General features: G+C 46.0%; 1 protein-coding gene across 14 annotated transcripts in view; it reads left to right on the top strand.

Annotated features, from left to right (window-relative positions):
- The window catches only part of KDM2B (lysine demethylase 2B), a 122,501-nt gene that overhangs the window by 77,630 nt on the left and 21,566 nt on the right, over positions 1–23,305 (top strand). For all 14 annotated transcript variants that reach the window (XM_009666600.2, XM_009666599.2, XM_009666594.2 and 11 more), the window contains one exon: positions 4,757–4,843. In XM_009666600.2, the coding sequence (XP_009664895.1) occupies positions 4,757–4,843 (87 nt within the window). The remainder of the gene's footprint in view (positions 1–4,756; positions 4,844–23,305) is intronic.

The raw sequence follows: 23,305 nt of genomic DNA, 5'->3' as shown, positions 1-23,305 counted from the left end.
TTAGCAGTAGACTAAGCAGAAGTCCTGCATCTCTACCTCGCTCTGCTGACTATCCAGAGCACCAACCATCTGTGTGACTGAACGGAGGCAGCAATCCTGTAGGAAAAGCAGTGCAGACCATGTAGCTGAATGCAGTCGCAGCACCCTTGCGCAAGGTTTGTTTCTTGGGCAACCCGAATTTTTTGTGTATGATGTATTAATAATACAGCCTAGAAAAAGTACCCTTTCAGGGCTCGCTTTTGAGAGTTATTTTTGACAAACACGTAGCAAGAGGTCTCTCTGACAGAATGTCTAAAAGTTTTTGCTCCACTCGTGAAAGTCTTAAGCAAGTTTCTTTCAGAAGAAAATAAAACCATGTTCATTATAGCAGTTTTATTTCTTAATGAAACACACTCAGGAACTTTTCTCTAGGACATTTAAGTCTCTTTTGTGCTTCAGTGAGATAATATTTTCAGAAAACAGGATATGGGTAGTTAAATTGAGGAAAGGAAACCATTTTATTCAGTGACGTGAAGTTTCACAGAACAAATCAGGGTAACTTGCAAAGAATTCAGGCTTTCCTGCCTGAAGCAACGATTCAGTAAAGGATGGGTGAGTGGATTACTGCTCTCTGTGGCAAATACAACTGCAGCTACATACAGCCTATTTGATGTCAAGTAGGTGAGGAGACTCTTTGAAGTAGAGTCATTTATTTTTCCTTATGAGAAGGGAGACTGAAAGCTACACTAAGCCTGTGTAAATTCCTTACACGTCATCTAAGCTCCGAACTAACTGCCACTATCGAGTGGGGACACGGCAATCGAGAAGTGCCGAGTAAATGCCTCTGCAGATTGAGATCCCATTTATCACCGTGATTGATGGAGTGCAGCAATGCAAGGGAAGCTTATTTGTGGAGCATGACACTGCCTCACTTGGAGAGGGGTCAGCTCTCCCTCAGCTCCGGCAAGGAATTAAATTCCTGTTGGCTGCAGCTATGCTGCATGGGAATTCTGTCCCATGAGACCTGTATTCGCCACCAGAGGAGCTTCTCGGAAGCCTCCAAGCAGCTATTACTGATAGCAACGTTCGTTCCCGAGCAGATGGCATCTGAACAATCAGCAACGGAGATGCAGTTCTGTATGTGTCCAAATGTCTGCGGCTGGGCTCTGTCTGAGCACGTACGTGCAGCAAATGTGAGGGGAAACTGTTGCACAGATAAGCACACGCTCCCTGAGCGTGCTTGGCTGACACAAGTTACAGAAGGACCGAAAGCTTGGCGGTGTAGTTGTTGGCAGGGTGAACAACCAGGATGTGCGACAGCCCTTGCCACCGCATCCGTGCTGTTGGTGTTACTGTTGGAGGCACTTTCAGCCTGCAGTAATACCTTGTTTTCCAGTTATACGTGTCCTGAAATTGAGATAGGAAACAGTGCAACGACTCCTGCTCCCAGCCTCTCAATTTAAAAATGAAGCAGTAGCTGAACTGTTAGATCTGGAGAAAGTCCCTGCAGTGAACAGATAAGGAAGAGAAAGAAAAATCACTGAGGAATAACTGTTCTTAAATAGTGGTCCTGGGGATTGAAATGTTTCATTGTGTGGCTTCTCCACTTCATATTTAGCTGCCAAATGGTATGGCAGTCTAGTAAAGACGCACTCAGGGTGGATTTATGCGTGGAGGAGAGAGTAGAGAGGATGTAATCTTACCACCTGGTGTAGTTTGCAGCCCATACCACAGGACTCTGCCAACGATCCTTGTCTGTATACAGCCACTGATGCAGCTTTTCCAACGCTTCTGTTGTGTTACCGGTGGGATGGTAATTCCTTTGCTGCTGTTGGGGGAAGATGATTGCAAGATCAGTCGTGTGTGTCGTAGTAATGCCACAGACCTTGTCCACTTCAGAGTGGAAAAGCTGCCCTTGAGAAGTGGCTGAAGAGGTCCATCAGGGCAGAGGAAACTCAGCTGGAGGAACAGAATTTGTCAGGTATCTGTAACTCCTTGGCAGCAGCAGCAGGTTCTTGTGCAAGACAGATGATATCTGCTGAAATATGTTCTTACTTTTTCTTGCCAAGAATCTTACCTCCTTCTCATTCTGATGATAGAAGAAAACTCACTCTACTGAACGCGTTTCAGGGGAGTCATTCCTTGCTGTGCTTGTGAAATTAATGGCTAAGCTGAATTCTTACATACTTAATCAGCTTCTTTCCGTCATACCTGCTCTTGTCACCACAGCCACGAAGTGAAGCCTTGTGCTGGCTGAGCATCGTGGGTTTTTGTCTAGCTGGAGCCCCATGGCTTTTCTTTATCTTTTTTTTATTTTTAAGCAGGTGAACAACAGTCTGCCTCCTCCGGCCTGTAGGGTACTGACATTTGATACTACAGTCAATGCAGCTGTGGTTTGGTTGTGGTTCTGCTGCTGAGACATCCATTGTTTTCAGCTGGCCGCGATGATAAACTGCCACAGCTTTAAGTTGCTTCTTGGATAATATTTTTACGTGATACGTACTATAATAAGAAACTCTCAGTATCCTGCCAAATTCCTGCGATATACTCTGCTTTCTATTGAACCCTGACTCTCTGACAGTATTGAGTGGAAATGTTAAGGTTTTCTGTCTTGCAGCCTTTCAAATTCAAGAGTAGCAAAGTAAAGAGGGTTTAATTTGTCGTTTATTTATATGGTTCTTAAGCTGCTTTCTTGTTCTGGAGAATTGGGGCTTTCCTTTAAAACCACAACAGATCTCTATGTTTTTAGGGTTGAAAACTAACTTTCAGAGTGTGGTCACAGTTTAGTTAATGCAGTGATAACTGCCTACACATGAAAAGGACATGAAAAAAGAGGTGCCGGCTTACCGTGCTCACATCAGTCAAGAGGCACTAACTAATTTGTATGTGAAAGCTGTTAGCTCTTTCGCTTGAGGAGTATTCAGCTAGGCATACGCTACAGGTTTCCGTCACGCGTTTGAGCCAGGCTGGGGTGAGCGGTGGTTTGCTCCTGACCAGCCAGGCTGTCCCGAGGAAGCTCCTGAGCACGGCCGCAGCTGCGCTGATGAAATGGCTTTTGCTAAGTATTGCTTGTTTTGGTCATTGGTTTGGTTTTAGGTTAACCAGTATCAAGAATAGCCTTACTGGCACGATCGCACCTGAAGGAGGAGTGCTGTGCTGGTGCTGTAGCCTCTATTAGTAAAACATCTCTAATTTAAGCACAAACTGGGGAATGTAGCTGAATCCAGCAGGGTACTGAGCTCCAGCGAGGGGAAGCCCGCTGCAGGGGTGCCGCGCGTGGGCTGGTCCGAGCCCCAGTGCCACTAGCCCGTCTGCTCAGGCTGTTGGGGCTGGAACATGCCATCACGTCCCCCAGTTTAGCTGGATGATTACAAATGAATTTCTTTGCATAATTCCAAGCGCGTTTCCTATTAAAACAGTTACCGTACGTTAAACTCTATTTGTATAGTGTGTGAAATTTCTAATTATTAAAGCTCTACACTGGGGACTGAGAGTATCTAGTGCCTACTGTTGTCTAATTATGCTTTTTTTCAAGACATCAATGTAATTGGGAGCAACACCGTTGACTTTCATTGTCTGAGGTTATCTCTTAAATTCTGTTATGAGGTAATCTCCAACCTGCAGTTCTGGTTTGTTATATTGGAGCAATTTTTTTTTCCCCCCCTTAACCTGCTAGAGTTCACTGGGGCTTCAGTTTTCAGCAGCTCAGCAGAATCCTTCATCAGGTTTTTGACCTTTCTTTTTGTTTGGATTTGTTTTCTGTTTTAGCTACCTGAACCCCAAATTAAGAACTTCGTAGCTAGGTTAGTAAGTACGTAGAGAGTCGCAGGAAACAAACGCGGTATATTCCCAGCTGCACAGCTGAGTATGCTTACAAGCCGTCCTTCCCACCTCTGTGCTGCGTTCCCCAGTAATGGCAGTGATTCATGGTGGCGGAAGCTGCACAAGCCAGTGCAACCCGCTCTTGAGATTTTTAGGACGGTGCCTTGAAGCAAAAAGATTGGGCAAGGTTTGGGGGAGAAAAAGGCCTTTTTTTCTCCTTAACACCGTACAATCCAGAGTCAGAACCTTTCTTAGTGACTGCTCAGGAACCTGAAGGCCTCACCTCGCATAAAGCAGGTGAGATTACAGCTACTCTGGCCTGCCCTTCCGCGTGGAAGGCCGGCTGGCGGAGATGGCAGTGTTTTCAGGAATTGCCACGTGCGTGAAGGTGAAAGGTTCAGGTGCGCAGTTCCGTATCTGGACTTACCCAGATGGCCAGGCACGTGAGGCTTGCTCACTGAGCTGCGCGCTGAATGCCCTGTGATGGCAGAAAGGGTGGTGGCAGAGCTCAGTGCTTTTTCGGGTCTTTCAGAGACTTTCAGAGACTGAGACACCCTTCAGAGAAAGGATGGTGGTTGTGGTGACGGAGGTGGTCCTCGTTCGGGTTTTAGCAACCTGGAGTTTAAAGCGAGAGGTAATAGTGGTGTTAAACTGACACCAGTAGAAAAACACCAGTGTTTTGGACGCACCAGTTTTAAAGAAGTCTGTAATATTTGGTATGCTTTGTGATTGGCTGTGCTGTCAGTTTTGCACGAACCTTCACTGTTTGGATCTCAATGACAGGCACGAGAGTGTTGGTGTGAACTGGGAGATTGGAAGCAAAGGTAACAATATATCTGCAAAAGTGTCGCCCTGTACCTTTGATTGGGGTAGAGCATGCTATTCCATAGATCTCTGTATTCTTAAGTTAGAAAAATATATCTCTGGTTTATAAAACTGTTTTTATTTGCAACAGAATATTCTGAAGGAACATGCTGACGATGACCAAAATCTTGCCATTTCGGGTGTCCCTGTGGTCAGCTGGCCCAAGAAGACCACAAAGGTAACAAGACACAATTACTACTCATTGTTGTGCTAAGTCTTGATGTTTATTTAGCTGTAATCTGGCAAAGTGTTTTAGACATACTTCAGCAGCTGGTAGCGTTTTTAACATGACTATTTATTTTTAATGGGTTTGTAATTAGGCATTGAAGCAGAACACAAGAGCGCCTCAGTAGGGATAAATTGTTAGAGTTGCTATTTAAAAAATAATTTGTTTGGGCCTTATTTACCTGTATGAAGCTTTGAAATGTGTTGGTCGTTTGTGTTGGTCACTAGCCCACGATTAAATTTGAAAACACTGATGTGACGTTTTGTGTAAACGTTGGGTAAATTCTACAAACTGGTCACGTAGTAAATACGCTCATCTGGATGAGAGGATGTTTTTCCTTTTACACTACGAGACTGGTATTCTCTGTCCAAGTGTGTCACTGTAACTTCAGAGGGTTGTTTTCTGTCCCTGTATCTTCATTTTGCTATCTATATATGGGAGTAACTCTCTCTGCTTTGTAGGAGTACTATGAGGCTTGCTTCATTAATGCTTATGAAGAATTTGAAGTAATTAACTAAAGAATAATGTCAGAGGGCTGTATGTTATAAACAACAGTGGTATGTTTACCAAAATCCAGTTATTCAGCATGCTGTAAAAGCAGCTCTGCTTATTTAAAAGATGTCTCATCGCTTCTATTTTTACTGCCATTCTTCACTGAATTAGTTTTATAATGCATAATTTCTCTAAAAACGCTGAAAGGGTCAGTCAGCATAAATCAGGCTTCTATCTGAAAATCTGTTCCTCATTGTAAATAACTTTCAAATCATTATTTCCCCTGTTTCTGCTTAATTTGCTTGGGCACTTGCTGTGGCTTTAAAGTATATTCTTACGGCTACAAGTGATTATATGCTATTTTTAAATGAGAAATAAGAGACCATAAACTTGAGAAACTGCCAGGGAAGAGTGGGGCAGAATGAATGTTTGATGCTGTTTCTTGGTTTCTTTTTAGTCTTTAGCTGATTGCATTTCAAATAGGTTTAATCTTGTTAAATACATATTTCCCTTTTTGATGGTAAGAAATCCATAGCAATATGCCTTCTGTTTAAAACACTTATTTGTTCAAAAACAGAGTAAAACCTTGAGATGAATAGGTGTCAGATCCTCCACTCCGCTCCTTTGATAGCTACTGTTCATTTACCGGTCAAGTGTACACTAGACATTGGGTAAAGAAACACCCCTGTGACTGGAGGAAAACTGGTATGTGAAAATGAGAAAACAACAAACTGAAAAACGGCTGACTCTTGTGCTGTATTTTGGAGCCCAAGGCTTGCAGTCGAAGTAAGGAACTGGTATTTTGAAGCTTTTATAAGCTTTAGTGTGTGTTAATGTTCTTGTTCACTTTATTTTGGAATCCTTGATAAATACTTCATTTTTCTATGTTATTTCTATGCATTGGCATCATCACTGTAATGTAAGATTTTTTATTTTTTGCAGTTTTAATCTTATTCTTCTTTGCAAGAGTCATCTTGCTGGCTGCAAGGTTGGGTTTTTTTTTTTTTTCCCTTTTCTTTTTTCCTAGTTTCTAGTGCTTATTTTCTTTTAGCCTTTCTGAAAGCAAAACCTTCTTAAAGGCATCACTCCCAGTGCGAAAGCACATTAGCAAACAAATGTACACATCAGCTAGTAACAAATATGAGGAAGACTCATAGAGGCAGACTTTTTATTGAAGTCTGCAAATAATTTATAACAGAAGAAATACTTTCGCCAGTCTCTTTACATTTAATTTCCTTAATCTGTAATTAACTTGTATTACATGTTATGTTTTAGTTGAAATGTACACATGCAGGCATGGCCGCATGTTTCCAAAAAGGCACTGGCTGTGCCTTGGGCTCCCTTCTAATGGGAAGACATTCACACCCTATCACGTACCACAGCTACATCTCATCTGGGTACAGAGGCCAAGGAGCAAACAGGCTAGGAAGACATGTGTCTTAGTGTTGCGACTTTGAGCCCCAAATTATAATAGGTTGGAAAGGCAATATAGGGGAAGTTTGTATAAAGACAAAGTTGTAAGTAGTTAAGCTTAGCTATTTCTCCTTTGTTCCCTTCAAGTCCTGATAATGAAGTAGAAGATTTTAAACAGAAGAAATCCCTTAGGGAAGGGGAAACTCCCTTTGAATTTGGTTGGTAGGTGGAGGAGCGAGTCTCCATGGCCAGAAGATTCCACGACCGTTGAGCAGAAGGCAGGGCAGTAAAACCTTTTTTTGCTTGCTACAGTATTACTCTTCTAGCCTATAGTATATATGAGAAAGGCTAAACATTTAACAGTGCCTTTCCTGAGATACTGGTGTTTAAAGGAGTGGCAGACGTGATACAGCGTGGTACCAGCTATTGTGGGACTGGTAAGAAGACGTTATAGCTGGTGTACAAGTTTCCAGGGAGAGGAGGATTGTCTGACTGCAAGTCCTTAAAGAAAAAGAAGAGAAGCGAACTGAAATTCAGGAGGAAAAGGCAGCAAGCTGAAAACGTGGCTCTTGCCTTCTCTCAAGAGAAGGCTCCAGAAGAGATTTAGAAAGACAAGAGCAGCAGATGGAGGAGGAAGAATAAAGCCAGCACTAAATGCCAAAACATTTCAAAGGAAATGGAAATGACTCTAAAGAAAGGAGGGGAAGGGACTAGAAATGGAGAGAAAGCAGGATGAGAAGAGAGGCAAGTACTGAAAAGAGATAGAGCAGAGAAAACGAGCAGAGGGAAAGAACTCATACTGAAGTAAAAGATCCCTGGGACAGGGACAGGGACTGACTTAAACTACGTAGATAACCCAAGCTGTGGAAGGGCTTGCTTAGTTATATTGACTTGCCTTTGAAAGGATATGCCTTTAATAATCTGAATGACTTTAGAAGCAGCAAATACTCACGTTTAAAATTGAGTCACAGGTTTTTTTATGCATTGGTAGAGTGAAGTGCCAACAGCGTGCACGGTTCGGTGCTGCAAAGCAGTTGTTTGAAGAATGTGAAATTCTGGGATTTAGGAAGGAACATGTACACTCACCCTAAATCACAGTTCATAAAGGCTGAGGTAATAAATGGGCAAGAGGCTTAACCAAGTGTGTGGGAGTCCCATCCGTATGCTCTGGCCCCACTGTGCTGCGTTGCTCATGGCTACCTTTTCTCAAGGTGTTTGGGGCTGCTAGTTTTATTACACCTGTCTTTCTCAAAATGTACTCACTTTGAAAAGAAACAGCCCCTATATTTGAACAGGATCAAAAATGCTCTTGTGAGGAGATAAAATAAATAGGCTAAATAAGTGACATTTGATGATTTTCTGGTTAATGTGCAAGCTGGGGGGCAAGGGTCTGCATTCTGTTCCCAACTCTGCTGCAGCCTCCTTGTGTTGCAGGAGGCAAATGGTGCCCTTCCTCTCCCTGAGCTTTCCCATGTTGGAGGATGGTGCTGATGCTTCCCACCCTGGGCTGCTGGGAGGTAAAATTAATGTTTATGAAGATCTGTGAGACCTTCAGCAGAAAGCTGCATAGAAAGACACATGAACCATTACTATTTTATAGTAGCGGGGAAATGGCATGTGATTCATAGGCACCTTTTCCAGATCAGATTTACTCATCTTTATATGGCTTTTTTTGAGTCTTTTGTCCTTTTTCTAATTTATCAATAATTACCTAGCCCAATAATCGTATTCCAGGAGGCATTCTTTTTTGCAAATGCTCTTTCAGGAGAAACAGGAACCTGCTTTTTTTCTTTTAGCTGCAGAGGAAAACAGTCCATTTTCAAAAGAAGTCCCCATGTAATCATGATTTATGTAACCAAATGTTCAACTTTGCTGGGGATCCTAGGATATGTACAACAATCCTAATTTAGTCCTCATCAAGGAGTCAGGGTTGTGGGCCTGGGTAGATGTTTGAAACATGCTTGTCCTGGTGTCTGCCTGACAGTTTGTGTCGTCAGCCTGGACAGCACGTTTTCCCAGCTGGCTGCCTAGCATGGATGCAGCCGTGGCTACGTATGCTTCCGTGCTCATTCCTCTTTTGGGGATTTGCGCAATGGTAAGCTCTTCTCATTTGGTGCCAAGCATATCTGTTGTCTTTTGTAATGGTAGTCTGCCATCAGAAAGGAAGAACACCTTGGTGCATGCTCTCCTGAGATTCAGTTTGCAGGAGATAAACAGTGGTATCCGCTCTGAGAAGCGAGGTGCTTAGCTCAACTGTATGTCTGTGGCTCTTGGGCTGGCTATAAATTATCTCTTTTATAAGTCAAACTGTCTTCCTTCTTGACAACCTGCGCAATCGTGATGTTGAACCTGCCCCTTAATGTTGGTGCGGGTTCCAGCCTGAATCATAGCTCCCCCTTGTTTTTGCTTCATCCTGCTTGATGCTCACTGCCTTCTGGCCTCTGAATGGAGTTTCTTAACGGACCAAAGATGAGCGAGAAATAATTTTAAGAAACTAACTCCTTCCTCGTTCCTGGGACGTGAACTTCTGCTTGGGGTGAAAAGAGAGCAAAGCCTGGCCCAAGTCTAGGTTTCCCATGTGGTGACACAGATCTGTAATCACTGGGGTAGAAAGCTGGCTACCATCAAACCACATCTTGAAGCCCACTCTCAGGATTTGCTCAGCTCTGCAATGTCCAACTGCCCATTTTATCTGCAAAGGAATTTGGGGAAAACGTTTTGTTAAGGAACTCAGTGTATGGCCCAAGCAGAAAACCTGTATTTGTCAAACCATTTCCCATTTCTGGAAGACAACAGTCAACTGTAGTAGCACAGAATTACTCTGTGGCATTATCTTCTGTTTTTACTGTGATCAAGATCTTTAGTCATCTATGAAGAGCACCTCAAAAGAACTATATTTGGACTCTCTTGCTCTGTGAAGAGTTAGAAATGCAGACTGTGAGCCAGATTCGCATCCCTCTTACCTGGTATAAACCTAAAGCCACTGCATTTGTAGTGGTAGCATGTGTCCAAATATATATGGGTTTAACTGTGAACAAGATACAAAGCTGTAATTTTCCGTGTCTGGCTAACAATACTGGAATATGTGGCTGTTTTTCTGGCCCTCTGTTCATACGCTTTTTCCATGTAATTTTTACCTGTTGATTTTAAGAGAAGACATTTGAAAAGTATCATAAGGAAATGGTAATATCCTTATTTAAAGGAGTACTATTAATTAGCAGAGGCCACAAACTGGATTTTTAAGTGGAAGATGGTTTCATTTAAAAACAACCTTCCCTGCAGGGTTGGCAATGCAAATAATGTTCATAGCTATGTATGAGTACCTGAGAACCAGGAAGAAAAAGTGATCATAAACAAAAGGCAGACATATCCTAGGTTGGGGGTGTTTTTTATTTTTTGGAGGGATTTTTTGGACATAGGGACCTTCTAGGTTAATGACTCCACTTTCCTGGTATCATGGGCCACCATGGCATCCAATACCATTCAATAGCAAGTTCCATCCTCCAGTAGTTTATTTTTTGCCCCCATTATCTTAACTAGGACTGTCTTGCAAAATCCTAGATATCCCTGTTTCCGGGGAAAAATGAATTAATCTGCACGAGGTGTAACAACAGGCTGGTTAATATGGTGGAGGAACTGTCCTCCAGACAGCTAGTCATACGCTGTCTGGCCAGACGGTCCTTGTAGCGCGGTGTTTCTGATGGTGGCCAGCCAGAGCTGTGAGAAGAGCTGTGAGAATAGAGCAGACATACAGTGATCACGCATTTTGAAAGATTTGAATGAGGTCTCCTGTGCATCTTCTCTATGCTGCCCATGACTTTTTTATGTCCCGGTTAACTGCTACTCAGTCATCTCTTTTTCCTCCCCCCCACCCCCAAGCTGAAGAACCACTATTCTAGTTCAACTATAGGCAAATGAGGGTGGATATGGGACTCCAGAAGCACATACAGTATTCAAGATGCAATTTCTTGTTCGGCCTGGCACAACAAAGTTGAGGGGGAGATGACTGTTGTCGTTTCCGTAAGTACTTCAGGAAAGGAGAAGAGTTACTTAAGCTAATGGACAATGTTGGCATGCGAACAAGGGAGTATAAACATGCCATAAACAAATTCAGGCTGGAAATCAGATTTCTGACCATTGTTCACGGGCTGAACTAAATAGCATGCAAAAAATAAACAGTATATATCTGTGATGAATAGGGTGTTAGATTCTTGAGAAATAATTTCTATTTTAAATAATAGAAGGCAGTGAGTGATATTAGTCACTCCCTTCAGATCGAGAATCCAAAGAGAGGTCCTTGGGCACATTCACGTGTCTGCTGCCATTTTCCAGCAAGGACGCTTTTTCCCTCCTCTTGATATTTCATGTTAAAAATGCTGGAAGGGAAGAAGTTTTTGCCATTTTCTAATAACCGTGCTCCTTTATGTATGGCTCTAATTTTATGAACATATATGCAATGCTGTGCATTGGATGAAATTTAAGAAATAGTAAGTAAATGGACTAAGAATTAATGGACAGGGCAAATTTGAATGCAGAAAACGGAGGAGAAAAAAAGGATAAATTCAAGGAGTCAGATGAGCTTCAGTGTGAAAAACCTCAACTGTGTTTAGCACCACTGTGACCTTTCAGAAGCGTTTGGCATTGTTTTGTATCCTTTGCTCTTCAAATTCGGGGGAGGAGGTGCTAGGTGGACAGAGAGCGCTCTTGACAACTTTTTAATAAATACTTCCAGTTTTTCCTTGCTTGCTCACTAAGAATTCCTACCACAGCTATTGCTAGGCCAGCTCCACCCTTAGTAGCAAGAGCATTGAGGGACTAGTTACAGCAATTAGTGTTTTAACCAGAGTGGTGTCTGAAGCAGATCTGAGCACGTAGAAATGGCACAACATCAAGCCAGCGTCAGGTTTGGGAGCCTGCCTTGGGGCTCCCCCCAGGAAAGCTACGTTCCTGGTAGGAGCAGTGGAAAAACTGTGCTAAATTCCCTGAGACAGACCAGCCCTTCGAGAGCCGTTCGGGGTACTTGCCTTGTACTTCCCTTGTGAGAACGTGAATATATTAGAAAACAGATATTACCAATTAAAAACAAGCATTTAAGGATTACAGTGAAAACTGAGTAGTTCTAGTGTAGAAAAAGAGCTGGTAAGGGAAAAAAGGTCAGAAAGACACTGAAAGAATTCTGTATAATTTCTTGTACAATGCATTTTCCTAGTTGTGATTCAAATCAAATTTTACATCAGTCACTCCAGGTGCCACGGGAGCGAAAAGGGGATTTAAACTGTCACATTTTGCCCTTGCCAGACACCAGCTTAAAGGTGTTTGAAGTGAGCTCATGCAGCGCTGCCTGAACTCTGCTTGGTGTCAATGACAACTTTAAACGCTGATAGTCTGCAAGAATATTTGCATACACAAATATATAAGTATTTTGAATCCTTTTTGTTGATTAAAAATAAAAGTACTGACTGTAAAGTTCATAATTTCTTACAAATCAGACATTTCTTAGTAGTTATCAGATACCAATGGTTATTCGTTGAGAAAATAGCTAAGTACAAAAGAAAATTAAGATTAAAATCAACTTAATTTTTTCTCTTTACTGATTTCAGTTGTGATTGGAATCAGTGATTTAAATAATTTGGAATAATTTCTGTCCTTTTACGCTGTATGAATAGTAGTGCCGTTTGGCAGGAGAATGCTCAATTTATTCGGAAAGGTACCCACGTTCTGGCTCTGGACAGATCCAAGCTGAAACAAAACCATATAGGTGAGGTTGGGGGGAATTTCGGGGGGACTTTCCACAGTAGCTGTACGTGTATGAAACTAAGCACTCTCCCTGCTAACTACACTTACTTGGGAGCAGGAGAAAACCTGATGCACCAGCAGAACTGAAGACGTCTGCAGGTACAGTGCAAAGGAGGAAGGGCTGTGGGGGCTGCGGGGAGCGAGTCGTGGGTCCGCTTTCCTGTGGCAGCACCGGTGAGCAGGGCAGCTCCTTGCCCGGCTCGTTTGTTTTTCTGAGCACTGCTTCAGTCTCGTAGAAACATTAGTCCTCAAGGTGAATTCATTTCTGTGGTAACTCCACGCAGGCCAGAGGAGTTTCAGGGTTTGGTGTACGTGTATCGTACATAACGTTTGTGAAGAGCTTCACTGTACGTCCTCTCAGTATTCTTCTAAAAGCTTTGCCTGGTGACTTGACAGATTATTTCTCACCTCGAGAGGCTGTACTTGAAATATTGTGTTCCTTCAGGGAGTAATTATAAATAGCAAGGACTTGAATGAGCACCTTCTTAATCTTCCATCTTTGACTTAATATTTTCCTTTCTTATCAACTCTCAGCCACTTGCTCTGAAATTTGACCGATGTCTTTATGTGATTATACATCAAACAGGTAAATTAGAGCCATTTTGACTCTGAGTAGAAATGTGAATGGATTGGGAAAAAAATGAACAGACATCTCTATTTTCAAACTGGTGTCCTCCAAGTATCATACTAGAAGATTTATGTATTCCTCCCCGTTGTCATTCATCCACCATAATGCACATGCAGGAATATTCAGTGACGTGAATTTATCCCAACTAAGGCTTTGACTGCCATTTTTCAAGATAGCTGTTTTCTCTTTATTTTGTGGCAGTAGACATGCTGATGAAAGCTACTTTACTCTTACGACCTTTGCGTATGTGAAATGAGTTGATGGGTCTCAAATGTTATCACCAGGAACTTCACTACGTTCATTGCTGAGTTGGCCAACAAAACAAAACAAGCTAAGGTTTGAATTTGGCTAAGTATTTAAACATCCTTGTGCTGTCTCTTTCCCTTCTCCCCCCGTTAAAAATCACTGAAGCTTAGAGTTACCTATCTGAGCGTTTAATAGTTCTGTGTCTGGATCGAAGCACATTGGCAGAGCAATGTGGAAGGTGTTTGTCATTCCACAGTACATGCTGTGTAATTATGGACATCAATTGTGCATACACTTTTCAGAACAAAATTGAATTGTATGTTCTGTCCCTGAGAAGATGGCTTCCTTTTAGTTCCATAGCACACTGAAATTAAACTCTGCTGAGAATATAAATGAGGTCTTGTTTCAACTTTATGACTTTCCTGCAGGCACTAGTAGACCAAGATACAAGAGGCACAGAAGCACTTGCCTCTTTGAAAATTAGCAATCTGACAAAAGAAATGGAGAAGGTCCGATAAAAGCTAAGCAGCTTTGAGACTTTGTCTAGCGTGTTTTGTTTCTCTTGGTCCTGGATGTTTTCCTACAAATCCTGATCAGGTGTATAGGTGACAGCTGAGCACCGTTATATTTCAGTGCACCATTTGGTTGCATCTAAATGTTTGGGTTTGGTCGGTAGACTTTGAATCCGCTGCTCAGGTGCTGGACGTGACTGGTTGCCTCAGAGAGGCTCTGAGAGCCTTTGGTGCTGTGGGTCAGGACACGGAGCAACTTAGAGGAAAGCAGGTTACGTATTTCTGGTTAATCCACTCTTTAGCTAGCAGCCACATCTATTTGCAGGTTCCTCCACAGCGTGGCAGTCATTTCTTATCTTCTTGGGAGCCTACTTCCCTAGCTGTTGCTTTTACTGGCAGAATATAGCTCTTGGAGACAAATTGTTTGTGCTGTGGGAACCCTCTGTGGTAGAAGGGTTTGTGGAAGAAAGAAGCATAGCAGGATTTCCCTCATTTCCCAGTGCACAGTCCTAATCATCCCATGGCTCTTCACATAGAGAGTAATTTCACCGATCCAGATCTCACAAATTGTTGAGTGCATTAGTCCTTCCCAGTTTCCACAAATCCGATGCTGTGAAGATGGCAGACCTCAGCTATTTATCAGCAGGTTCCCAAGTTGCTCATGTCTTGGGTGGTAGATGAAATTGATGTTTCAGTACTCTCTCTGTGGTCTTATTTATTATATTTTTAAGAAGGTGGGATTTTATTTTTAAGGCTTGTGAAGGAGATCAAGTGAGCTGTCACCAGCACATCATCTGGGCTCTTGAGCTTTTGGGTGCTGCTCCTCTGCTGTACTGTAATAGTCCAAGTTTGGCAGCCTTCAAGAGCTCCGGGAATATAACCCTCGCCGCCTTTGCCTTTCATATGTTGGCTATTGGTTAAGAGATGAGCGCTAAGCATTACATGGAGGGAGTGATCAATGTATTATTTCATCTTGAGTTACTTTATTTGCTCAGTGGTTAATCAATTAGACTGTTTATTAGAGAGATTATGAGAGATACTCGGTGCATCTGGTGATTGCATCTTTTGTCATACTTCAGATTAAATAAATAGTAGGAAGAAGTAAGATCGTGATATTTGATGGATATTTGAAGACATGTTAGACTGCCAGAATGTCACTGCCGTGTTTAGAGCATGACTGAAATATTGGCTAGAACTCTTGAGAAAAGTGGCGTGAAATTTGCCCAGGGCCCCAAGAATTAGGATCATATTTCATACGAATAGATGCTTACACCAGAACGCTGATCCTTAGAAAGCTGTTGGGTAACTGTCTTATTCTCATACAGCACAAGAATCATTCATAAACACCTCAGTTGGTTTCCTTATCAAAAAGACATGTGTCGCCGTCTAGAAAGCAGCAGAAGCTCAGATCACAAGACCTTTTTTCAAGGACTTCTATATAAACCAGTTTTGAATTGTTTTTTTCCAATTGTCTCCATGTCAATGTTTTCTCTAATAGCACCTAAATGCATAAGTTTCAAGGGAAGGTCCAATCAAAGGTGTATTTGCACCATATTACAAACTTATTTTCACCAAAAAATTGAGAATCATTCGGCAAAGAAACTCCAGCATCTGATGTAAAAACACTAATCCTGCTCAGCCCTGGGCGCTGATTGTGGCAGCTGAAATCAGCCAGTACTACAGATGCTCAGGAGCCAAGTGCATATCGTGCTGGGGTTGTAGTCTTCTTCCCCCCATCTTGGCTTTACTGCTAAAGGATATTTGCATGAGTATAAGATCTGGTTCTTTAGCACTCATCAGCTCCTGCTGTTTATTCCTTGCTTCAGTTTATTGTCTCAGTTTGTGACAACATAATCGGTTTCTGTGGAGAAGATTATGATATTGATGAGACTTATATATATGACTTCAGGTGAGGTGCAATCAAAGCAACAATTCAGAGTTGTAGGTATTGTCTGCTCTCATCCAGCTTTCACTAAGACCTGTTTGGCAGTTTTAGGATTTATTATTGAGTTACACCATGAAAAGCTCAGGTATGGACACAGTTATGCCAATACAGGCATGATTAGGGTCAGTATTGCCTATTTTGCTTTCTAAATTGGTATAAACTGTGCCAGGCTAGTCAAATTTAGTCCTAGAACTGTTCATACAAGGATCGTTCGCTATTTGGCATGGTTTAAAGTACTGTTCTCTAGTGTTGACAAGCTGAAAGATTTGAGCTGGAAAAATGCTCTCTTAATAGCTCTTTCTGTATATTAAATATTTCTTTGAATGGTTATCTGCTCTTGTAAAAGATGAGATATTTGAAGAGCAATTATAATCAGAAAAGTTAATTTTATTGTAATTTTTCCCCCACTCATTCCCAATTTGCTATTTTATATCACATCCTATCCATTTTTTTCTTTTTAATGCCAGCTCTGCAAAGTTTACCTAGCATCTGAAAATCATTCTGAGATCCTCTTTGCATGTGTCGTTGCTGGAAACGCACCCTTTGTAATCAGGACACGTTTGCTGTGTTTGTTTCTTTTGGAGGCAGCAGCCTAGCGCGCGCTCTCCCGCGGCGGTGGTGGCCGAGGAGTGAGGCTTGGTGCGGGACGCACCGGGGCCGCGACCTGGCACAGTCCAGCTAGGCTAACGCGAATAGCAAGAGCGCTAATGTTTGTTGCAGGCGAAAGGAGTAGGATGATCTATGTCATGATTTAATTTGCTGTGAAAGACATTTCGTCGGAGGGTGACTGGTGGCTTGCCCTGGGGGGATGTCACGATTTTTTTTTTTTTCCTCCCATCTGGATCACGGAGCTGGAAGGCTGGAGGGGGAGGACGAGCGTGAGCCGAGGCTGGAATCTGCGCTCAGGCTCCTGGAGACTCGGGCTGCCCATGGGCAGGCGGAGACCAGGCATCTTCCTTCCCCAGGTTACCTGCTTCTGCCGCTGCTAGAGGCCGACCGCGCGCTCGAACAAACGTTGCTGTAATCATGTCAGTTATCCTTCCTTCGTATCTAAGCTCTCCTTTGTAGGCCTGTAGTTAGAAATGCATCCCCCCTCTTCTCTCCTCCAGAAAACGTTGGAGTCTCATACTGCCTTGTGCTTCTGAAAGCCAAGGCCTTAGGCACATGCCTTTCGTGCCTCAGCTTTCATCTGCTCCTGGTTGCCCATGAGCACAATGGGGGAAGCGAGAAACCTGAGGAGACAAGCTGAACGTGTCTGATTATATTTTGAAGATCTACATAATGTGTTGCAAGTAAATTTGTTTCACGTGTGGCATGGCAGATGAGCAGAATTTAGGTGAATACCCTCACTTAGCCACTATTTGAGTTCGAGTTGGGGAGAGGGCAGAAATGCAAACAAAAAAAAAGGATGTTTAAGGTATTCAGAATAAGGAGGGGACATAACTACATGATTCAGTTGGCTTCACCAGCAGCAGCCTATAAATATGTGTTTGGAATATGAAATCCGACCGTATTTTGTTACTTAAATTTGGGAGGCCAGACTCGCTGCGTAGACCGTGGTTTCACAGAGGCCGCAAGCGGGTGCGAGGCAGCACGGCTACCAGGAGCAGCAGGCTCTGCTCCCGCGCCAGCCCCTGCCCGCCTGTGCGCCGCCAGCTTCGCGTGACCACGCGGTGCTTCAGGCCAGGGAACCGAGCTAAAACTCGTTTGTCAAAAATCCTGATGCAAAGGCCATTAGATCTGCTCCTTTACGGCTTCTTGGTAGCTCAGCACATGCAAATATTTAATCTCCCGTTTAATTCGGTGTTGTACGTGTAGGAGCCAGAGGCAAAATCCTAGGGACTCGAGTGGAATCGGGGCTTCCCCTGAAAGCAGGCCCATAAACTTCAGTGGGAAAGTTAAAGCTCAGCGCTCCAACTCAGGCCTGCGCGTCTTGACCCTCGGTTGCCGCCTCTCAATGGCGAAGGCTGCGTCCGCGTTCGGGTGCTTTGGATCCGGTGCAGGTCCCCGATTAATGATTTGTAACATCTAATACTTCAGGGAGAATATTTCATTGTAAACCCACGACAGTGGGTCGGGGCGGTCAGAGCGGCGCTGGCAGCGGTTCCTCCGTAGCGAGCAGCGCCGTTCAGCCCGGGGAGCAGGGCGAAGCTGGATGCGAGCAGCTCCGCTACCGGGGCGTCACGTTTTACCCCCTTTTCTCCTAGCGCCGGTTCTGCCGAGCCAGGGGCGTCGGGGGGCATCCCAAAGCTTGCTCTGCGCCTCCCTCCGGGAGCTCCCTCCTGCCTTCGCCGTCCGCTGGGTCGCGTCCTTGGCAGGGAGAGGGAGGCGGGGGGGGGGGGATCTGGGGGTCCGTCTGTGCCTCCTTTGTCTGCAGCCGCCTCCGCAAGCCGGGCAGCGCCGTGCACCCCGCGGGCAGCCCCCGCCCCTAGCCGGCTCCTCCGCAGCTAATCAACAGCAGGGGGCTAATTAGCAGCGAGGCGTCACCCCCGCGCCGGGCTCGGGCTCGGGCCCGGGCCGGGGTCGCGCTGCGCTGCGGCGCCCGGCGCTGCCCGGCCGCGCTGTCCCCGGCGGCGGCTGCGCGCAGCGGGGCGGCGATTGGCGGTGCCGGCAGGGCCAGCCCCTTCCTGGCCGCCTGGCAGGGGCACGCCCGGCCCCCTTCCTCCCGCTCCTCCTCCTCCTCCTCCTGCATGTGTGTGTGTGTGTGCGGGGAGCGGGGCTCCGCCAGCAGCGCCGCTCCAGCCATGTCAGCGCGGCTCCGCCTGGGCCCACCATGAGCCATGGCCATGTCTGCGAGCGCCGACGAGGAGGACTACGAGTCGGAGCCGGAGCCCGAGCCGGGGCCGGGGCTGGGGCTGGGGCCGGGGCCCGAGCCGGGGCCGGAGCAGGTCCGGGGCGGGCGGCGAAGTTTGCAGCAGGAAGGGAGGGGAGGGGAGGAGGCCGGGCCGGGCAGCGCCGAGCCGAGCCGCGCCGCGCCGGCAGCGGGGCCGGGGAACAATGTGGGGTCGGGAGCGGCCCCGGCCCCGGCCCCGGCCCCGGCTCCGGGCGCAGCGGCGGCGCCCGGCGCGGCAGCCCCCGCCCGGGCCGCGGAGCGGGAGCGGGGCCGGGGCCGGGGCCGGGGCCGCGCCCGCCGGGGGCAGCGGGGCGGCCGCGCCGCCGGGGGCCCGCGCCGCTCTGGAGGCGAGCGCAGCCGGAGCGGGTGCTTGTTCCTCGCCAGCCTTTTATCTATCATTTCCAGTTTTCTTTCTTTCTTTCTTTCTTTTTTTAAAATAAGATTCCTCAAATAGCTGAGAGGGCTGCATGACTTCAGGAGAGTCTGATGCTGAGCCTAGTTACCTTGTCTCAGTTTGATTTATAGGTGAAAGCTCCTTTCTGTTCTCGGGGACGAGGGATGTAGCATAAAGAAAAGGACGTGTATTACAATGAAAAGAGAACTTTCATTAATGCTTCCAGGGTTCATTCTCTGAAGTTTTTTTGTCCCCTTTGGGGGAAAGAGAATAAACTTTTTAAATTTATGGAGTAACCTGTGAAAAATAATCCAGAACATATGTTCTAGATTGCACACTTTACTCTCTAAGAACTGCCTGAGCAATTAAAAATGCACCAGGAATAGAATTAAACATGTGTATGCAATTTAAGCATAAACTTGATATTTTTGTTCATAACTTAAGGTGTTTTGCTCTTTAAAATAGTCCCATAATTTGCAACAAGTTGGTACATAGGCCAGGTATTGAGTCTAGCCACCAACACCCATTTCACTTACACTAATTGTCGTACTTCTTGTTCAGTGATTATTGCACCAAGAAAGCAAGGCTGGAAAAGAGTTTAGGCTGGATGGCGGTGGTGCGCCTTGGGTGCTCCCCAGAGGTGGTAGATCTGAGGTGGAAGCGTTCAGAGAGATGTTAACGCGCTGCATTGGCCTGTTGTAGTAGCAGTTCAAGAAACTAAGCCAGTTCTTGGAGGAGTAACTTTGTGAAAGCCTTTGCTTAATTCCGAGGGTTGTGTGAATGAACAGGCCTGTGCCGCTGCTCAAGCCGCTGCCGAACTCCCAGGCCGCCGTACTTCAAACATCCCAGCCCCCCTGCTCTTTTTTTAGTCTTTGTCCCACGCTAGGCCGTTTGCTTCCCTGTTTTAATGTGACTACTGTATGCTCTTTTTTAAAGAGGTAATAGCTCAAAGGACAGATTGGTCTCAGCTGCATTGAAACAGCTGTGAAGTCGCTGCTGAAGGTGCTAGTTCTTGCTGGATGAACGTGAAAAGTTGGTTATGTTCTGGGATTCTTCGTTTCTGCTAGAACGTAAGTCTTGATAGCGTTTTCATATCTTAGGAGTTTAAAACAAAAATTAACGCAAGGAAGTGGAGATCCTTCCTGTGTGATTCTTTAAAAGTGTTGTTCCGAACCTAAGTTTTAACCTTGTGGCCTTTGTAGCAAAGGCGTATGAAGCGTTTCCGTTCAAAACGGAACGATGAAAAGCTTAGCGTGGACCCGATTACATTTTCATACAGACCTGCTTCTGACACAAGCGGTTGCTGTATTCTTCTATGCAGGAACTGTTAGGTCAGCATCGCGTAGCCTTGTTTTAGCTCTTCAGGTGTCACAACTTTAGTGCTCAGACAGGTGCTGTGGAGTTTGTCCAAGTTTCTTCCTACTCTTCACCTTCAGTCTGTCCTTTCTCCCCGCGTCTAGACTAAGAAGATAAAGATTGTCAGGTTTTCCGGCCTGAGCGCGGGTGGGATTTAACACGTTTGGAAGCGCAGCGGCGGAGGCTGGCAGCGGGCGCCGCGCTGGGGTGCTCGCGGTGCCGAGGGGCAGGATTTCCCATAGCGGCGCTTGGCCTAGCAAAAGCTGCTTGTGTGAAGGGTCACGCCGAAAAAATACTTCTGGGTGGGGGCCGGAGGGGAGGTTTCTTCTGAAGTAGCGGTAAGAGAAGCTACATTTGCACAAGGTGCCCCAAGTTTGTATAACATACTGCTGTTCTTTCTTTTTGAGAGCTCCTAGTTTGGATGCGGCTTATCTGCAGGAGCATATTTTTGCCAATATATCTTATTCCACCCTCCAGGCCTAACTTCTACCTCCTCACCGCCAGAGGAAAATAAACTGGGGGACTTGCATTGGCACAGACATGCCAGTTTATCACACCCTAAACAACATAGCTCTGTTGGCAGAAAAGCTGCTGGGGTGTCACTAGTGCGCAGATGAACCTGCAAGGTGTAAGTTTTTCCATTTACTTGTGGGAAATTGATCTGTTTATTCAGCCGTGGAGCTCGGTGTGGTGACCTGTAGCAGTGGTCACCAGTAGCTACATCATTTTGTTGCATGAGAGGACGGGAAAGTCCGTAGATGAGACTTGGCGGAGATGGTAGCCTTTGAGCATCCGGGTAGTCTCGCTCCTGTTTGGGGACGGCTGGGCGTGCTGGCTGTCCCCCGCCCTGTGATGCCCCTTGTTTAACAGGGGGCTCGGGACGCAAGGTGCCTGGTGCGATGCCTCCGCTCCGCGGGAGCGTACACCGGCAGCGGGCGACGTGGCCCTTGCCAACCCTTGCGGTTAGAGGAGAACGGCGATCTCGTGGAGTTTGCGCGCGTAAACTTTTGGGCAGGTTTGCTGTAGTTGAGCGCAGCTGTGAAATCTGTGGCGCGGGTTTGCCCTCTTCAGCTGATGGGGCTTTCAAGGACGCTATTGACAGCAACGAGCTGGTCTGTGCTGTCTTCAACTAGCTTCCTCCTCCTCACCACTGAATTTCTCAGTCGCGTCATCCTCTCCTTTCCTCCCGTTCTCCCTTGGAGCAGGGCTTCTGGTTATTACGAAGGAAGGAGGGTGTTGCGGTGAGGGACTGGCAACTTCGTTGCGGTTGTCTAGTACCGGGTGGTCTGATGCCAGTCACCCTATTTCAGGGTTAAGTTAGTGTTAACGAGAGAGTCTTTTCCTCCCTGAGACTTTTTGGAAAATGACTTTGGGTCTCAACCCAGCACGCTAGTACGCACGTCGTTGGTCCCCGCTAGGGTCGCTGCCAGTTTGGCCGGTTCCCGTAGCGCTAAGGCCGAACCCCGCGCGCCGGAGGCTGGGAGAGGGGCGCGTTGCTGGGACGGTGCAGACGGTTGGTGCTGCTTTGGCCGACTCCGGGCAGCGGGCTGGGAGCGTCGTCCTCCAGCGCTTCCCCGTTCGAATGGGAAAACGCAGCTCTGTGGTTCCTTGGCTAGGGGCAGGGAAGTAACTGAGCAAAAGCCGGGGGGGGCTCTGCCGTGCTCCCTATCAGCCCAGGGCCCGGTGTGTTTAAGACGTGTTTTAGCTGACTACAACTGTAAATTGTGACAAAGATGTTTTCTTTTTTTTTTCCTTCCTAGCGTGCGTTTATCTGATGATATAAAGAAAATGCTGGTGTTTAAATTCCTCTGTTCTAGTTCTGTTAGGCGTTGTATAGCGAGGCAGTACAGGAGAGAGGTGTAAGCACGGGGCTGGCACCCCGGAGGGCCTGGGTCCTCGTTTTCCTTTCGGGGCTGATGCTGTTGTGCGGACTTGGCCCAACTACTGCAAGCAGAATAAACTGAAATCCATCCATTGTAGAAACAGAACATCTCTGTCTTGCAAGTGGAAGGGATATGTTTATACAGCACCTTGAAAATATGAAAACTAAAGATATAAAACATCTTTTCTTGGAGAGATTTATGCAGTGGATACATAAGCTGGTCAGATCGTGCTTGGTTGGGAAGCGAAGTGCTTCAGGGTCTCGGCGAGCTGGCTGCGTGCGTGAGCCCTGCAGAAGGGCACTGCGCGTGTCCCTCAGTTTCGATGGAAGCGTTGAGTCTGAAATACCGGTACGGTGCCGGCGGCGGTTAGGCAGGGGATGAAGCTGAACAGAGGAACGAGATCCGTGCCCAGGCAAAGGCCGCTTGCAGAAGAGCTGGCTTCAGGGCTGTGGGCGTCAGCCTTGCTTTTAGGGCAGGCCAGGACCCTGTTCCTAGCCTGGCTTGCGCCACCAGCCGATCTTCCTCCCAGGAGCAGAGGGGTTTGTATCTGAAGTTGCCTGGGGACGGCTCCAGCAGAGCCCTGCTGGTGTTGGGGTCGCGGTGGGGGGTGGCAGTTACAGCATCAGCACCTACTTACGATGCAGTTAGCAGCTGATAGCTCTTGAAGTGTTTAGCTCCAAAGTCTGATCGCCCTCTCTTTCTGTTAATTTGAGGTCTTTTTAGTTACCCTTCATAACAGCAAAGGTTAGAAAAACGTTGCTGTGAACATCAAAGTTGAGATTGTGTTGTCTAAGAGCTGTGCCTGGGGCACCCAGCTGCTTAGCGCCCCCGCCGTCTCCAGCCCTGGGCTCAGCCGTCGGGGTGGACAGGCAGAACTGCTTCGCTGCCAAGTCGGGTGGCTTTTCAGAGACTGCTG

Source organism: Struthio camelus, chromosome 17 (genome assembly GCF_040807025.1).
Source record: "Struthio camelus isolate bStrCam1 chromosome 17, bStrCam1.hap1, whole genome shotgun sequence".
Lineage (NCBI taxonomy): Eukaryota > Metazoa > Chordata > Aves > Struthioniformes > Struthionidae > Struthio > Struthio camelus.
Note: the sequence above shows the minus strand (reverse complement) of the source record. Positions and strands in the feature narration are given on the sequence as shown.